The sequence below is a fragment of the Phocoena sinus genome, chromosome 19 (genome assembly GCF_008692025.1).
Source record: "Phocoena sinus isolate mPhoSin1 chromosome 19, mPhoSin1.pri, whole genome shotgun sequence".
In the NCBI taxonomy this organism is placed as follows: Eukaryota; Metazoa; Chordata; class Mammalia; order Artiodactyla; family Phocoenidae; genus Phocoena; species Phocoena sinus.
In genome coordinates, this window is record NC_045781.1 from 25564790 (window position 1) to 25584355 (window position 19566).

A 19566-nucleotide genomic window follows, 5' to 3' on the forward strand; every position below is an offset into this window, starting at 1 on the left:
CATATGTTAACAGCAGAGACAAAACCTTTCAGATGTTACTTGGAGGGGGAAGACCAATGTTTACTTTTACTCACACTTATTAGCCCTCCACTCTCCCGGGGACACAGGGCACGTACCTTCTGTTAAATCTACAAAGGTGTTTTCAACCACCGGGGAGGGGATGGAAATCCCCATTGCTTTTCGGACTCCGTACATGCTTACAATATCACCCGGAGTTACTTGCTGTGCAAGTTCTTTAAGGTTATTGGTCACTTGTTCAGCTGGAAAGAAAAATCAACATAAAGACAGTTCAGGGTACTGAAATGTGGTTCCTTTAGATAACTTAAAAAAGAAAAAAAACAAAAGCCCAATAAATATATAAGTGGCAAAAAATAAACTGTCCATGGTACTCACTTCAGTGTTACTTTACTGTGGTATCACTACTCAGAAATTTTCCCTTTAAGCACCCTTATTCTCCTACCAGAGGTACAACATACCAAGATGCATTTCTCTGTATGAGGGACCCAAGAGGCAGATCACGTTGGGAGGGGGTCTGGTGCTCAAACGCTCATTCTGGGCTTCCTGGAGCTCTCTGAGCAGTTTGGTGGTCTCGTCAAGTTTCCTCTGGAACACTTCAGCTTCTGTGTGGTAAGAAGAATGACTTACTAAGGACAACACGGACATACTTGCGTCTGGCCTTGTGCAGTAAACGAGTTCTGCGCTCTGGGGCTTTGCTGTTTATTGGTTAGTCTTCTCTCCTCAAAGGAGTGACCCCCTCAAATGAAAGCACCACCACACACATGCTTACGATTCCACTGAAGCATGGCCAGCCAAGATGTTCCTGTAGTGAATGGCTATGCTAGTCTGTGCTACTGTGACATTAAATCTTGACTGCCTGTGTCATGAAGTATTTCCTTCAAACCCTCTGGAGACACTTACCTTCCGAGTCAAAAACTTCAACTGGAGCTCCAAAGTTTGCTACTGCTTTCAGTGCTGTAAGCCTGTCTTGATTATTGGAGTCTAAATGCCCTGTTGGTTCGATTTCTGTAATCTGCTTTAAAAAAAAAAGATTAATTGAGCTTGCTAAGCCCTGGCAGTGCTAGAATGAGAAATTAAGAAGATGGCTTGTGTTTGTAAGCCAAGCTGTAGAGTTATAATTCTGATGCCTATAAAAACCTTTAAAATGCCATTCCCAAATCCTGGCAGAAGTGTCCATAAATCACACTTCTTGGTAATGGAATGGTGTGTCTTACACAATCTGCATCACTTGTTTCATCACCACTCTAAAGATAAGCCTCGTTACTGCCGACACTGTGAAGCGCTTTTGGTGACTGTGACACGGCTGCAGTTTCTGAGGCTCACAGGCAGTGTTTCAGTCTATACACTTGCACTCCCCTGTGGTAGATCTTGATCATAATAAGATACTTCCCGGGTCTCCTCCAGGCCCCAAAGCCAGGCTGTAGTATTGCACGGGAGAAACAAAATCCTAAAAAGGGTGGAGTTTTATTTTTGGAATCACAAGACTCGGAGTTTTCCATAACCCCAACACTGCTTTTTAGGAACAGATCAATCCTGACAATGAGTAAACAAGAGTTAATGGTTCCTTTTATACTTTGGTATTGCACTCTCAGCTCGGACAGTCTGAACATCTATTTCTCTACCGACATACGGGCTAAAAGTGCGTGGCGGAGAAAACCGTATCGGTACATATTGATACTTATGGTTTGCCATTTCGGCTGGGCCCTTACTTCTCTCATCAATAAACTTCTTACCCAGCTTTCTTTCCCATTCTGAAGCTTTCTTTCATTCTTGCCTGCTCACCAAGTACATGACCTTTCTTGGAAAATGACAGGATTTTGTCAGTACCATCTACATTTGCATCTGTCTTTACTTGATCTCACATCTTCAAGTTTTCTTTCCCTTCAAAGAGCTTACATCTCTCTGATCTTCAATGTCCCAGTTTTCCTCCAGTCATTTAACTCACGGTACCTTTATCTTGTCCCCACCATTTTACTGAAATTACTCTGATTAAGGTTACAAATGACACCTGCTGGTCTCCTCTTACTGGGCTTCTGTGCAGCATCTGACACTGCTGGACTCTTTCCTGCATTAGTCTTCCGTGGTTTTCCCACCTTAACTACTGGTCTCTCCAAGGTTCTGTTCTTTGGCCTTTTCCCAGCCTACGTGTTCTGCCTGGACAATCTCAGTCACCTAATACCTACAATAATTCTACCTTGACACCAATGACTTCCAGGTCCACACCTCCACTGATGTCTCAAATCACACTCACCAGCCCTGAAACCAAGTGAAATTTCTTCCCCTGGCAAAGGTGTGCTCCTTTTCCTGTATGTCGAATATGAGCTAACAATACTAATAACTACCTCGTGCAGGTCCTGTCAATTTTAGTTCTATTGTATTTCTCTTTATTGTACACCTTCATTCTCTTCCATTGTATTGTTATCTAAGCAAAAAGTTAACTAGCGTAAAGTCCCATAGCTTTTCACTGGTCCCCTCCCTCCAGCCCCTCTCTCGCCTCCACATTTGATCACAGCAGTCTAACTTCTAAAATCTCAACTTCTTAAGCACTGCATATATGACTCGTCATCATTTGGTCCTCAATACCTTTCCTCCTCTCTCCAGGTACCCTGTGGTCACTCACTTTCTGGGTGCTCTGCACATGTGCCTTGCCTGCTCAGATCTATTCAGGTCATTACACATGAAGTTCTACCCACTTCACACACCTGGCCCTGTGCTGCAGGAACCCTGTTCATCCTTCTAGACCCAGTTCATCCGGAAGTCCCTCTGTGAGGATCTCCTCAGCTGTCCAAAGCAGCTGGTTTCCCCAACCTGCGTTCCCACAACATGTACATTTACTCTGTACAGTAATTGGCTTTGGCTCCCTTGTTTACATGCGTGCTTATCTACTGCACTCGCTGCTACTACATTCCCCACAGGCAAAAAAAGTTCTTCGATCTCAGGAGACACTCGATAAATATTTTTCTTTTAAAATAAAAGCTTTATCATTTAGGCTTTCTAGCTTATTCGCCATTTAAATATTTCTTATGAAGAGTAAAAAATATAATCACCTCCATTTCTTTTGCTGTGTCAAGCATCCTAGTTTGGCCTTCATCTTCAGGAGATGACTATATAAGGATAAAGAAAAACACTTTATTAAAAGACATATAAAAAGGCAAATATCAAGGAAAATAGAAAAACATCAAGAGTTTCACGGCAAGATAAAAGGAATAAGAATTATCAAAATATAATTTTTTAAACCAAAAATGAATTAGATATAATTACTAGCATTTTGAGAGTATTTTGTGAGTCCAGAGTACATATTACTGGTGACTTTAAGACTGACAGTTCTATGACCAATCAAGAAGCAACGTACATGTTTAAGAAGATACTTGGTAAATAGCATACAAGGACCTAAATAAATGGAGCCTTATTTTCAGCAATAGGTGGCTGAAATCTCTGACAAAGAGAAGATAGGAGTACTCCAGGGTGTATTCTGCATAAAAAGAGGCAACACTTGCAGACAGCAGAGAATGTAAAGTATTCAAATGCTATAGAGAACATGAAAACTTCCCATAATCCTAGTCTTCAGAGATACTGCATATATGAACAATACATGGATCATGCAAAAGAATCAGTCATGATCTCTTATCTTTTCTTGAAAGGTTATACTGTGATTTAACTGATTCCCAGTTTTAAAAAATTATAAACACTGTATTGCTTATATATAACTTCTATCTTAATTTGCTAGTATAAATTCTAAGAGGAACTGCTGGATCAAAGGGCAGAGGAACTTTAAATTTGAAATATATCGCCATATCAACAAAATGAAAGACATGCAATTTTAATTCAAGACTTTTAATTAGTTCAGGTTAATTGCTGGGAAGGGTATAGTAAAAATATTTTTGAATTGATGTAAAGCTGAATGTTTTTTAGGTCATGTGAAGAATGCAGTTTATGTGCTAAGATATAAGACTGTACAGCAGTTCTCACTGAACTTCAGGCGCTGACTCAGCTTTGCTGACAGGTCACCCAAGGACCAGCAGCCACAGGTACAGCGAGGGCAGAGGACAAGGCAACTACAGTCACAGCCACCAGGAAGAGTTATGACCCCCAGGAGATACAGGGTTCCTCTAACTATGGTGACAAGGACATTCTGGAGACCAACTCTCCTCTACACTGAAGGAACACTTTCTGGTTTTAATCTTTGAGCCAAGTCTCTGAATTATCCCAGATTATGAACTATGTCCAACTGAACTGGAGCTAGTTTACAAGTGTTAATACAATACAGCAATGAGGAAGCTTGTTACTTTTTTACTTGAGGCTCCACCACTGTATTATTACTATGTAATAAGGAAAAGGACATTCCCTATCATTTTAGTCAACTTAATGTCAAGCCAGCGAGCAAGACTTCCTTTTTTGTTGGGGCACAGAACACGAGCTGACTTCTGAGTTATAACCCCGTTTTTGATTCCTACGTTTCCAAGATGAGGAGATAAAGACAACCCTCTGGCCCTCACAGACCCTGGTAGCCGAGTTACGCGTTTCCGTTCATTGTCCTCCACCCATGGTCTCCACCCGGGCTGGGCTGTCTTTTCAGCGGAATGGAGTTCAGCTGTCACACTGGTAAATCCCATGGTTTCATAACACTGATGACTAACACCCGAGGGCCAATGATAACTCACTGTTTCTTTAGCAGCATTCTTACCATCTCCAACTCCTGCAGGGTTCTAGAATGTCCTCCTTTTGTTAAAACATCCAGTAAACTATCTGCCATAACATATGGATAATCTTGGCATGTGGCCAAAAACTCATGGATGCTGAAAGAGAGTGTGTTGGGAAAGTCACTTTCATACAAATCATCTCCACTGGCGTAACCTTCCTATCATAGCCAACTGTTTCATTAGATGCCCTTAAATTTATACCCCATGATGTGAAACTTTCCATCTGGACACAACACTGTATTTACATATTTACCAGTGATCAAGTTATCATCACAAGAGAATTAAACAATACCAAGAACACCATGAAAAGGAAATGCTCCTGGGGAAAACTTCAAAGAAAAACAAGACCTCAGTGGTGGAGGGGATCAGGGCTCAGCCTGTGGAATTCTTTGCTTCTCCCCTTCACTTCTTCCCTAAGGTGATCGTATTCACCTCAGGACTCTCACATATACTAAAAGACTCTAAAAGTCACACCTCCAGTTTGGACCACACTCTTTGGACAGCTCCATTTGGAGGTCTAATAGGCTCAAAATGTCCAAAATTGAGTTGCTGGATCTTCCTCCCGAAGTAGTCCTTCTAAAATCTTCCCCTTCTCAGTAAAGAGCAATGTCATCCTTTTAGGCTTGGTCTAAAACCCTGGAGTCCTCCTTGACTTTGCTCTCTCACACCTCACTTCAGTGAGTCAAGAAATCCTACTGGCTGACTACTGATCCCTTCTCAGCACCTCAGCCACCACTCCCACGGTCCAGTTCTCATCTGGATTATGACAGCTGTTCCTCTGTTTCTTCCCTTGCCCCCCTGCAATCTGTTTTCCACAGAGCAGCCATAGTGCTCCTTTTAAAATTATAAGCCAGACTTGGTCACTACTCTGCTCAAAAGCCACCAATATTTTCTCACCTCACTTAGAATAAAATGCCAAGTCCTTACAAAGATCTACTCCCACCAGTTATTTCCCCTACTCTTCCTGTCCCTTACTGCTCTTCTTGGTCTCTAAATGTGTCAGGCAGGTTCCCACCTCAGGCCTTTGGCACAGCTATTCCACTGGCTGGAATGTTCTTCTTTCAGGTGGCAGCAACGCTTGCTTCTTTACTTCCTTCAGTTTTGCTCAATGTTCACTTAGCAAAGCCTTCCTTGACTACCCTATTTAAAACAGCACCCCTCTCCCAATCCTAGCACTATCTTCCTTTACGTCTTTACTTTTCTTCAAAACACCTGTTACCACCTGACAGGAGGGCATGGGTCTTTGTCAGCATTGTTTCCCAGGGGAATCCCCAGTATCTAGACGAATGCCTGGAAAATAAGGCACCTGCAATGCCTGTATGTGGAATGCATGGATGAATAACCCAGAAAGAATTTATTCAAGCTGGTGAGAAGAGGTCTAAAGGATATACAAATGGCTTGATCTTAAACCACAGTCACTGACTAAGGACCCCTGCCTTATAAAAACACTGCCGCCACTACCACCATACATATATAAAAGTGAACAATCCCCCCTTTGTCAGAACACCAGGAGACTGGTTAATCTATTGGGTTAAATTCTTACATATGACGAAGTTAACAAAGTGCCAGGGCCAAGGAGGAATAACCCGAGTTCAGTGTCTCACCCCAAGCCAGAATCCCAGTAAATCAGGACATTTCATTATGTTGATGGGATGCAAAGTACCCAACATCCTAAATAAGAACACAAAGTTATCTTCCCACAGAAACAATAAAGGATAGTTGAGTGTAACTGCAATGGTCTACTGGTACGTGACGGGTCAAACAGGCTTGGATGTGGGTTGCATTAGGAATCGAATCATGTCCTACCTCTGATCTTGGGGAAAATGGGTTGTGGCTTCCCAAACTGATCAAATTTGGAACAACTCACTGACACACAAAACTGTTACAGTAAAGCAGGTGGCACGTCAACATTTTGAAGCAACAAGCTCCTGAATTTTAGTAAGCATCTTTAAAAAGATATTTTTGTAAGAATTAAAATACTACAGATGCCAACATCAGAAAATATTAGGGAGATACATTCTTTCTTTAAAATATATGGTCTCTATTAAAGAACGATGATAACTAGGGGTCTATTTAATTACTGTCAATTAAAAAAATTACTGAACACATTTTCTACCATTTGAATAACTCTGTAAGTCTATCAATAGATCACTTACATATATCAGTATTTTAGGACAACGTAGCACTCAGAATACTGACGAACTGGTGACTCACCTGAAATCACTCGGGAGGTCAGAGTCTTCCCCATAGGTTGAATAGATTAAATCAGAATCGTCCTTGCTGATGTTTGCAAATGTGGAGTCATAATGTGGTGCATAAGAACTGTAGGGTCCATAATTCAAGTATAACACTGTTGATAAAAACACACACACACACACACACACACACACACACAAACCACAATACCATTCTTTAACTTGTATGTCAATCTATATTTTTGTTTATTAAAGATCATTCCCTTCTAACTTTGCTACTTCATTGACTGGCATACAAATTTAGGGTAAACATTTTCTCCAAACATGTATTTGTGAAGTCACAACTCAGGTGAATCTTTGCCCACAAAGCAGAGAGGAAAAAAAAGAAATAACAAAACTCATTTTGAATACTAATACTGATTTTTTCAGGGGCTTCCCTGGTGGCACAGTGGTTAAGAATCCACCTGCCAACGCAGGGGACACGGGTTTGAGCCCTGGTCCGGGAAGATCTCACATGCTGCGGAGCAACTAAGCCCGTGCGCCAGAACTACTGAGCCTGTGCTCTAGAGCCCGCAAGCCACAACTACTGAGCCCACATGCCACAACTACTGAAGCCCGCACGCCTAGAGCCCGTGCTCCGCAACAAGAGAAGCCACCGCAATGAGAAGCCCGCGCACCACAACGAAGAGTAGCCCCCGCTCGCTACAACTAGAGAAAGCCCACGCACAGCAACAAAGACCCAACGCAGCCAAAAATAAATAAATTTAGAAAAAAAAATACTGATTTTTCAGTTTCTTAATAAAATAGCTAATTAATGTTGCAAAAATACCATAAAGAGAGTGCTTCTTTTCCTCAGCTCCTTGAGAAAGAAGAGAAAAAACTTGACTACCATGTGGGAGCCTTACCTGGAGTTACCTTGTTCCTTTTATCTTCTTTGAACCCCTGCAAAGTATTCACTCCAGACTGAAGTCTTCCAGTCGTCATTCCCAGTCTCACAGGGCAGTAGCCTGGTTCTAAAACATAAGAGTGAGCACGGTGGAGGCAGCTCATGTGGCAGTGATCCAGATGGTGCTCTCACTCAGCGTCTGTGCGCACACTGCTTCATGCCATCCACGTGACTCTGGGCAGCCCTTGCTCTACCCATTTTTAACATAAGAAAATCTGAGCTTAGAAAGGCAGGAACGTACGTGGACCAAAATCTGGTCCTTTTCATTATACTCTACTGCATCCTGGAATTCTTTATAATCATGTTGCACTTCACTTTAAAAAACATGTTTAAAGTTTTCTAAACATGGACTTTTAAAAAATTTTTCTTTTGGCCGCACCCCGCAGCATGTGGGATCTTAGTTCCCCCACCAGGGATCAAACCTGTGCCCCTGCATTGGGAGTGTGGAGTCTTAAGCACTGGACCGCCAGGGAAGTCCTGAAGGTCGGATCTTTTAATGTTAAGATGATGCAAGTAAACCAGTAGAAAAGGTCAAGTAAAAGACTAAGGGAAAATACATGATTAAAGACAAGAACTCATAATATATTCAGGATAAGTGAATCTGAATTAATCTGAGGCAGACTTGCACTGCAGGGAAGAATAGTCTTTAAAGATGTGAGGTCTGTAAACCAGGAACGAACCCCTGTAATGATGCTAGAAGTCTGTGATACAAGCATAAGAACTGAGAAGGATGGTATCAGGAGAAAACGTGGTCTCTAACAAATTCCAACAGAAAGGACACTTTCTCTTGAAGAAGAGACAAGATGATTTTTGTAGCACGACCACCCTGGAATAGAGTCTACTGCCACATGTGATCAGTGTGATAAAATAAACGCACTTGTGAGAAACTTCAAACACCTAAATCAGATCTTCTGGAATTTGATGTCCTAATTGGTACTAGTGCCTCCAACCAGGAGGATGGAGCTGAGCCAGGGACATCTTCTGCCTTAAACCAGTAAACTGGCCTCCTGGGGGAGCTGCTGTGTGTGTGTGTGAGGAGTCAGGTCAGCGTTGGCCACATTTGATAATGCCTACAGAAGCAGGAAATCCAGAAAACCAGACCAAGAGCAGAGACCAGACCCCAAGTACAAAGAAAGGGGCAGATCTTAAGGTGTGACCTAAATCAACTTAGCTGCATCACCAAATTTTCATCACGGCTATACTACAGAGAGCAATGCTCTCAATCCTGTGGCATTTTCTTTTTTCTTTTTCTCCCCTGTGGCATCTTCTTTGACACAAGACCCTAAAAAGTTCGTACGGAAAGTTCATATAAAAGTAATAAATGAGTTTTGTTTTGAAAACGTAGCACCAGTTCCTTTTCTTCTAAGTAAGGAGGCTATTAACGTTCTCCTTCAGCATTTCAAGAGTGGAATGCAATGCTCAAAGAGAACACTGACAGGCTTGCGTCAAATGCACCAAGCTCTTCTCTGCTTCAAGGTGTTTTTTTTACCTGTTATTCCCCAATCCCTTACCCACCATTTTGGGATCAACCTAAACATCTCTTAAGGAAGCCCTCTCTGACCCCCCAGACACGAGACAGATATATCCTGTTACTACTCTGCCGCTCTGTTCCTCTGATGTACTGATTCATGGTGGACAAGTTGCCATCTCTTTACATGATTCTTTTTGTTTGTGTCCTCCTTTCCCCACTCCACAGAACGTAAGGGGGACTTGTCTCTTCCTGTTTTGCTCCCTTTTTACACCTAGCTCCACCTCAAGCTCCTAAGACAGTGTCTTGCTCATGGCGAACAATAAATAATGGAGACTATTTCCTGAAGTGCAGGAATTTTGTCATTATTCATTTTTGTTATCTCCAATTAACTCTCTCCTAATGGTAGTATGAAAACAGATATTTATAAAATATTCTCATGCTTATCACATGATTCTCCCCCCTCAGATGAATGACATAAATTTCCCATTCTTACATCAAGGTTTAAAATATTCCCTATACTACTTCCGTTAAAATATCATTTGAGAAAATGTAAGTATGACTTGAGTTTCTAAAATAGTGATCCCCAACCTTTGTAAACTTTCTATCAACCACAGTGAAAGATATGTCATTAACTATATATTATTCCATTCTCATTAAGGTACTACATGGCATATATATTCATTTTATTCCCTGAAATTAAAAAGTCAAGTTAAATTTATTATGCCATAGTCTGAGGGTTTTGAGATACTTCAAGAAATAACTGAGCCTTTGTACCAGAGTCTCTTAAAACCAGGGCTAGAAATGACTGCCTAATATTTTGGCTTTGTTAATGGTGGGTATGATATTCCAGGCACTTTATATTTTAAAGAAAACTTGAACTGTAGTACTTATTTGGGATGAAAGAAAGTTAGGCTAGCTGTTAGTATGAAGTACACGATGCCTAGCCAAGTTCTTTATGGATGATGATACAGTTAGGTTTATCAATATTCAGACTTGTTGCTTTAAAATGTTAACCCGGGTTACTGCTCTTTTCCAAATTAGCATCAAGTTCAAAGTTCACGCACAGTCTAATTCTGTGAACTTACCTCCTACAACAGGATCCACAGGATGGAGAAGTCCCAATGTTGTTGTTCCATCTGGTTTCCTCCTTTCAAATTCACACTGCAATGACCCAAAGTATTCAAATGGCATGAACAGTTTTATATACCATATGTACATATGCTGCTCATCAGAAAACCTTACCTTAGTTTAGTCAAGCTAATATTACAGGTAGCGATCATCACTATACTCAGATATCAACTTTCACACCTGTCTCCATGCACACAGGTGTTGATGGGTTAAAGAAATGAAGGTTAGAGAAATCTCAGAATTTTGAAGAGCTGTGTGGGTCCTTAAGGTCACCGAGTTCTGTTCACTCTATTAAAAAAGGATACTGAAGGCCAGGGAAGGGGAGTGACTTGCCCAAAGTCATGTATTAATTCATTTGGTTTTAGAACCAACGTGCTATACAATATGACTTGAAAAGACCAGTACATAAATGTTTTCTTTGTAAGCTTTAAGTCTGTGGTTCATTTTCCAACTTTAGAACACATTAACATCACTTAAAAAAACGAACAAACCCAAATCCCTTTATCCAGTAACAGGATAATACTATATACTTTACAAACCAAGTATATTATTACTTTTTCTTTTTGTGAGTGTTCTCCTTAAGAACTCTATGGCAGATATGGATTAAAAGGACACAAGCAACTTAAAAACTGTAAGTTTCAGACAACCCGAATCAGTAGGTAATGAAACGAAAGGAAAAGCTTGATCACCTGACTATTAACAAGCCGCCTGGTCAGCTTTCCTCCAGATTCCTTAACAATGCGGTCAATCTGCTCCTGCTCTCTTTCTACATTATTGCTTTTAAATTTATCTTCAAGTACATCTTTGTCTTTCCTGAAAACACACATTAGTACTAAGTAAAAAAAAAAAAGATAAGATGAAAACATTAAAATGTAATTCCAAATATGAATACAACTAAAGTGGAGAAATTTGCACTACTGACACCAATTAAAACTTTGTTCCTTAATGACCTGGTAAGGGGCCCTAATAACACACCAACAGTAAGGCAAACCAAGTAGTTGGCTAGTTCCCTCCCTTTTTGTGTCCAGTGTTACTTGCTCTAAACGTTTTTCTTAGAAGATTCACAAAAATGAAACTCCACCTCAAATATGTTTTAAAGGGGGAGGGGCACACAATTTGTATTTATTAAGTTCAATATTTAAAATTAAAATAAATGTACATTTAAAATGTATAAATCTTAGAAATATAACAAAAACTTGTCACAAGTTTACTTTCTTTGCATTATGACAGCAGAAATCGCACACTGCTAACTAAACCCTTCTCCCGGAGTTGACAGCGAGGTGCTGGGCATCAGAGTAGGCAGTGGTGTGAGCAGGATATACACGACTGCGTCCGGCCATGCCAGCTGCTGCCCAGTAGGACCAGTGGCTCATTACTGCTCCTACCAGCTGGCACTGAGTGGAAAACATGCACACATCTCAGTGATAGCCCATCTGTTTAGAAGGTAGCTTTAACTGTACTTAGCCTTAAGTACGGTCTCAACTCCTTTGTGGAATGAAATAATGAATACACTTTTTTCTTAAACAAAGAGTTCTACTAAAATAAACTCACAGACAATTATGAGTCCCTAAAGGTAATTTACTGGTTTTAAAACTACTTTCATACAGAATAGACATTCAGAACTATTTTCTGAACTGTGTTTGGACAATTCCATATAATGCTTTGCATGAGAAGAAGGGTATCAAATCATCAAAATGGACTTTCAGGACAAAACCCAACCAACCATGGACCCAAGGCAGGCCCCCAATCAGTATTTTCTCCCGATACTGGTGTGAAAAAGACAGCTTAACCTTAATATTCCAAAGATTCTTTACTTTTTATTTTCCTTCTTGGGACTCTTGAAGGCTTGTGCCTCAGTGTCTCCAGAGTCTTCCCTCTCTCTTGGCCAGCAGCCGCCGTCCTCCCCACTCTGCGAGGTGTCTGTTCTATCTTTCTGCTTTCGACTTTTTTGCAAGTCTGCCATGAAGTCTATGCTCTGCTTCAGGCTCTGAATTCTCTCCTAAAAATATTCAAGAATATTCTTATTGAATGTTTGTCATTCATTTTGAAAGTAATGCATTTTTCCTCCACAAGAGTTTGCACTTATCCTGTTATTAACTAGGGAAGAAAAACAATTAAATGTAATCATACCAACAGAGTAGAATATTTAGGAACCAGGACAATAAAGTCTATTCCTTCAATGCAGATAATTTCCAACGTAAGAGAATGCTCTATAACTTTGCTGCATCATCAAAAAGTTCACAGAAGAGAAAGTGTGAATAAATACTAAGTATTCTTTGCAGTACTAAATTTAAAAAGTAAAATTTAGTTTAATAGGATGTTAAAGTTTTATGTTTAACAGAATGATTTTATCTTCTGAAATTTAAGAATTATCAGGTATTTAAAACCTAGAGCATGTGAACATCTGAAGATCCCTTACATTCTGGTATCCTGGGATAATCAATGATGATTCTGGCATTTTTCTCTGTGTGAAAACATGCCTCAAGGAGAATAACAAGGCTGCTAGCCTAGTTTCTTTTTCAGAGTGCATAATGTTCTAACCAAAGAAGTATTGTTTCTGTTTTGTGAAACATGCTGAATTTTCCACTGCGTTGATACGCTGTGAAATTTTCATGGTGGTTAAGGACTTGAGGTTTCTGGACAAATGTTAAAGAGGCAGATTTGTTCCCAGTGACTATTCTGCGTTTTATTTCTGAGTGTTGTCACTGGATAAAATATGGACTGCAGTCTCCTCAGGGCTGCACAGCAACAGCAGGGAAGACTTCTGTGGAATAATAGAAACTAGAACTGGAAGGGACCAGAGATCATTCAAATAAGAACAGTGTAGCCCAGAAATGCTAAATGACTCACCTAAAGTCACAGAACCAGTGACCACAGACCAGGCCTCTTGTCTCTCACGATGGGGACTTTCCTCATCATACTCTGCTGTATTAGCAGTACAGACTGAGAGCCTCAAGAAGTGAACCCTATGTTTACTGGACTATAATTTTAAAATAATCTTAAAACTATTTAAGCAATATATTTTATGGTAGACAAAGACATGGGTAGAGGAGAAAATAAATACCTTGTTAATTTATTATCCAGAGAGGAAAAGTGTTAACAGGTTTAACATTCTAGTTTTTTCTAAGCATTACACATATTAGCAAATTGGAATTATAATGTTCATTTTGTAACAAGCAAAGTTTTTTTTTTTTTCAGTTAATAAACTGCAAGTATCTCCCTTCTGTATCATAAAATATTCTTAACAACTGTATAATATTTCATCCCATGTGCGTCTCATGGTTTAATTAACGACCCTTACTGGACATTTAGCTTATTTCCAAGTTTCTCCTATTATAAATAAAAGTCTCCAGGAATCTCTATCTCTTTAGAATAAATACTAGGAGTAAAAATACTAGGTCAAAGGGAATGAGTATTTTTAAGGCTTCTGATGTGTACTACCAAACTGCTTTCTAGAAAAACTGTAACAATTAATAGTATTTGAAAGTTTCACCAGTGTTTGAAATTTTCTCTGAATCCCTGGCAAACTGATTAGTACCATTAAAAAAAAATTACTAATTTGATTTTTAAAAACAGGTTTTATTTTAATACACACTTAAAAAATACTAGTGTGTGATTCTTTCTGTGTGCATTTACTGGCCATTTGTGTTTCCCCTTGTGCATGTCACTTAAGCCATTTCTTAACTCATCTATTTCTAGCACCTGAAATGGAGGTTGGCACATAGTAGGCACTCAATAAATGCTGGTTAAATGAACGGGCTTAGATCACAAAGTTCTCAGTAACCTTTTAATTTCCATTCTAGAGTTTTATAAAGCAGAACCTACATTTAATAATGTTTTCAGATTTTTAGAAAAACATAATATGCATAAAATTAAAATAATTCAATTAGAGAAATTTTCTAAATTTCAACACAAGTCATGGAAAAAAACTGAGTTTAATTAATTTTAATTTGAAAGCAATGTCTTTCTTTTTTGGTAACTAAAATGTCTCCAAATCAGCATACTGTTTATTTATTCTCAATTTTACAAATGTCCAAAGGGTTTGATTCTTTGCCATTAGTAATAGCTAACACCTACTGAGTGCTCACTCACATAGCAGGTATAATTTTATAAGGTAAGTACTACTGTTATGCCATTTTACGTGATGGGAAAAAGGCTGAGAAAGGTTACATGGCCCGCGTAAGATCACACAGAGTCTCAATAACACAGCCAGGACCTGAACCTTGATTAGTCTGATCCAAAGCCACTATGCTATGAATAGTACTGTTTATACTATAATGCAACATTTAGTATTTGGGAAATCAAAAGAATTATTCTGCATATGTCCACTTTTTATAAAAATAACACATCTACTAATAGTCACCTAATAGTCACTACTTGTGTGTAACTGAAAAAATGATGAATGACTGCTCTACAATCTTTACACTGAATTCAAAAACAGTTATCTTTGAAAAGACACCATTCACGGAAGGGTGTACTGGGCTCTCTTGGGAGATGTGCTATTAAAAGAGTAATTCAGAAGGTCTAAATTTAAACATTTAAAAATCACTACTGTAAGGGTCTCTCCCATCTAGGGTGGAGAGAACAGTCAACAGGAAGCTATAACACAGGATGCGTAGGGCTCCTCAACAGGAAGAGATCTGAAAAAAGGGAAGACAACAGAGAGAGAAAAGGGAAAGTGGAAGAGAAAGGTTTTCTTTCCTGTGCTTCCAGCCATCCCATCCCCAATAAAATACAAGAGATACTGGAGTCGTTTACATGTTATATTAACTACATTATTTAAAGATGAGAAAACAGTGGTAGATCAAAGTTGAAAATTTTACTTGGATATGTTATGTTTGCGAATTAAACTTTATCCTAAAAATTCAATGTACATATTTTGGAGTGACTAAATACTGCATTTGTTGGGTGCACTTTTACTTCAAATACAAAAATAGCAAGTATTTTGCAGGTTTTTAAAACTGGAATATGGTTCTGGATTCTGAGTTTTTCTGCAAGGAATGGGATAAACATTTTATATTCCCCTTTCCTCTGCATATTTTGCCAAAGATGGGTAACTGGCTTACATTACAGTTTCCCAAGTCTCTAGGAAAGGGTGGGAATTGATGTTGTCTAAATTTTAGGAGTGCAAGAATGAACATCAATCCAAATGTTTTTCTTTCCTCCGTTAAGTGGATACAAGAATCTTTCAGAGCCAAGCACACAGACACTAAGACGTCTGCGCACCAAGGCAATTCTTTAAATGTAAAACTGTGATACAAATGATCACCATAAAAATTGGAAAACCATGTGCATCTACACATGACTCATTTCTACTATTCTCTAACTCCCTTGAATTTGAACCCGAGCCCTTGATTCTGATTTCTTTCTCCTCATACCCACTCATTTCTCTTTGCAAAATCCCTCTCACATCTTGTTCTTCTTGATCTCCTCCTTACTCTAGTTCTTTCTAAAATCAGCACATTAATGCTAGCAATTATCTTTGAGATCTCAGATTAAACCTTCTTCCTCTACAGATAAGAACACTGAGGCCCAGGGTGGTTAAAGGGCCCAGGGTGGGCCAAGGTCCAAAAGTTAGTGGAAAAGAGCTAAAACTAGAACTCAGTCTTCTGACTTCCCGCTGTGATAAGGTGCCAGGTCTGCCTCAGTTAATTTTCCATCCTATGCAGCGTTGTGAGTAAAACCTCGAAAGACGTGATTTATCTTGTGAGCTCTCCTCTTCTCCCAGCAGATGCACATGTTCACCTCAATTTGCCCTTCAAGGTCATTCATCAGCCATCGCTCTGAGACGAGACGAGACTCCCGTCACTTTCTGCCACTATCTACAGTATCTCTGTTTTGAATAAGTTTAAGCTCCCTCATGAAGCTTGATGATGATGATGATGATGTGTCTGCGTCTCTGCACACGTTTCTCCCATGTCAAATGCCTTACTATGTGCAACAGTTCTTATCCTTCAAAGGAAAGTCTGCTCCTGTGGGGAGGTGGCTTTGAGACAATTCCAAATTATCGTTCATTTGTGTATTTTGTTTCTTTCTACTCGAAGGAGTTCCTGTGCTTCACCAGAACATTAGATTCCATCCCTACAAAGGGAAATAGAAAGCTTTCCTTCTAAAAGGTCTCATAATTCATGTAATCTATCCTGTCCTGGAATTCATGTTGATGTTTGTTTCACAGCCAATATAAGTCTATCTGGTGAATACCAACTCAAGAGCCTTTTAGGTAAATAATTACAAGTGACTGCCAATATTTATTTCTATCAATTCCAAATGAGAATCTTCCTGCTTTAATTTTCGTTTCTATGTTAAAAAATTTTTTTCATTTAATATTTCCTACTTTTAATATCATCTGCCTATAAAATAAAACCAGTACTGTATTAGACCTGTATCACTATAACCAAAAAACAAACGGATACAGATTTTTATAACAATTATTATTTATGACAAAGGATTTCCTTTACCTGGCTAAGAATTTTCATCCCTGAGTGTAATAGCTTCTTTGCAGCTTTATAATAAATGGTCTCTGGTTTGTTGTAAATCATAGCATTAGTACACATTAGTTTGAAGTTATCCTGCAGAGAAAATATTAGGGAGAAATACATTAAAATGAAACAAAGTACCCTCCTGTCCTGTTTGAAATCATGCAGGTCTTCAGGAAATTAAAAACAACCACCACCACCAAAAAAAACACCCCAAAACAAAAACAAACCAACAAAACCCTCTCCCATCCTTTTACTGTTTACTAAGCAACATTAACAGCAATTTATTAAGTTTTAAAATTCACTAACAGGGCTTCCCTGGTGGCACAGTGGTTAAGAATCCACCCGCTAATGCAGGGGACATGGGTTCGAGCCCTGGTACGGGAAGATCCCACATGGCGCGGAGCAACTAAGCCCGTGCGCCACAACTACTGAAGCCCACACACCTAGAGCCCGTGCTGCTCAACAAGAGAAGCCACCACAATGAGAATCCCGCACACGGCAACGAAGAGTAGCCCCTGCTCGCCGCAGCTAGAGAAAGCCCACACGCAAGAAAGACCCAACGCAGCCAAAAAAAAAAGGAAAGAAAAAATAAAAACTTAAACTTAAAAAAAAATTAAAAAAATAAAACGCACTAACAAAACGAATACTGCTAAATTAATTTAAATATCCTACTACATTCCTTTCCAAATTCTTAAACATTCTATAGTAACTATATAAATTTTAGATCCCGAGATAAAATTTTAAAATGGGTTTCTTCAGTACAATCTTATTGCACAAAAAAAGAATTAGAAGAAAATACTTCTATCTTATATTTAATAATTTGAACTGTGTACTTAATTAAAAAATATTCTTAGTTTTAAAACAAACATCTTAATTCTCCAGTTACGAGTTAAATATTTTACTTCAGATCCTGACTGAAAACTGGGACAATATTAAATTATCACAATATTTCCTACCAGATTCAAATTAACTGAGCAAAAATGGCAAAACATTTACACTAATTTTCTTTTAAGTGTTTGGACACTGTTATAAGCCAAACTAATAATTTGCAGAATGTTGCAAAATCATGCCAACCTGAAATAAACCATACAACCTCAAAGAGTTACAACATGTAACTGCAGTAGGCAAATTATCAAAACTGTACTTTTGGTTTAAATTTCAAAGTATGCACATGTGCTGGGGAACTCAATCCCACTGCATATTTTCACGGTTAAGTAATTTTTACATTGTATAAATGTGAGGGCGATTATGCCAAGGCCTTACTAAGTTAAAATGATAAAAACCCAACAAAAAATAATCTGAGTCCCAAACTCCTCCTCTGAATTTAAAACGAAACATTCAAGCCCCATTATTTAATAACTAGTGATGACAGCTTAGAACACTTAATGTAATGAAGATAGGTAGACTGAATATTATTTAAAAGCATATGAGAAGACTGTTCAAGGGTCACAATAAATTTGATATTAAATTTAAAGGAGATGAAACGAAGTATATGTGGCTCCTCAGTTCTTGGCCAAGTCTCTAATCAGTTAGGATTTTGCTAGGTCCTGGATCCCTAAGAATCTGATGAAAGCTATGGATCCACTCCTCAAGTACATACATGTAATACAAAGGTGAACACAAAATTTTCATGTCATTTTATAAGGTTCCTCGTCCCCCTAAAGGCTCATCCATGGCTACCCAAAGGACCCCAGGTTAAGAACCCTTTTACAGATATTCTGAAAAGCTTCCATTCCATTAAGAATTATTAAATATATATTTAGGGGTAGGAGAAGCAAATGAGGGGAGACACTAGATGACTATTACACTAAATGACCATTGGTCTCTAACTGGCAAGAGAGTACTGGACTATTCTGATTACAGGTCTGATCTGTTAAGGCAATTTGTAGATTCCATGAATCTTAACTGCCACGTGCTAGGTTTTACTGGACTTTTGTGTAATGGCACTTCATCATTCATAAAGCTGAATGACCTTTCTGCATACTTTTCATGTAATAATAAAAAAAAACCTTGAACAGCCTAATGAGCTGGATAAGCTAATAAATACTACATTGGGCTATTGAATTTTCCTGAGAAAAAAGTGTAGTAATGTAGAAAACTCCAAAAAGTTAAAAATACTTGTTCATTTCAATTATGATAAATCTTGACCATATCTCAAAAACACTTAGGGGGCATACTTCTACTCCCTCATGTCATCATAAGGAAAAGATCCAAGGAAAACTATTCACAAAAAGAAAAAAAACTGTGAAAAATTTTCCATTAAGCAATATATAAGGTCCGAAATATGCTGAAATAAACAGTTCTAGACTAATTTTCACCAGATGAAAAGTTGAGAAAAGTTTCCATTTCTTTGAATACAATTCAGGTTTTTCAGAGTGAAATATTATCTATACATTCAAGTTGATAGTAAAGACAGAACTAAATGGTAGTGTTATAAATTTCAACCGATCAACGTGGATGAAAAAAAAAAGAGACCAAGTAAACGTTTACGTTTACTGTCTTATATTCCTTCTGTAACTGATTAGGGTCTAGCCCTTAGGTCAGGTGAACGCTACAATGTTCAACCAGAAAAAACAAAGATAGAATAGATATTATCTAAACCAGTTAAGTTCGTAATGGTTTGGTACAG

The 19566-nt window shown here is 38.7% G+C and overlaps 1 protein-coding gene across 3 annotated transcripts in view; it reads right to left on the bottom strand.

Moving 5' to 3' along the window:
• Positions 1 to 19566, bottom strand: part of BRD7 (bromodomain containing 7) — a 38181-nt gene that overhangs the window by 456 nt on the left and 18159 nt on the right. The window contains exons 6-16 of one of the 3 annotated variants that reach the window (XM_032611893.1): positions 16917 to 17027; positions 12273 to 12457; positions 11148 to 11271; positions 10416 to 10491; positions 7819 to 7926; positions 6933 to 7068; positions 4703 to 4814; positions 3066 to 3122; positions 919 to 1030; positions 477 to 620; positions 117 to 260 (exon numbers count right to left, since the gene is read on the bottom strand). In XM_032611893.1, the coding sequence (XP_032467784.1) occupies positions 117 to 260; positions 477 to 620; positions 919 to 1030; positions 3066 to 3122; positions 4703 to 4814; positions 6933 to 7068; positions 7819 to 7926; positions 10416 to 10491; positions 11148 to 11271; positions 12273 to 12457; positions 16917 to 17027 (1309 nt within the window). Of the gene's footprint in view, positions 1 to 116; positions 261 to 476; positions 621 to 918; positions 1034 to 3065; positions 3123 to 4702; positions 4815 to 6932; positions 7069 to 7818; positions 7927 to 10415; positions 10492 to 11147; positions 11272 to 12272; positions 12458 to 16916; positions 17028 to 19566 lie in introns of all 3 variants that reach the window. The other 2 variants (XM_032611892.1, XM_032611895.1) reach the window with 2 other exon arrangements.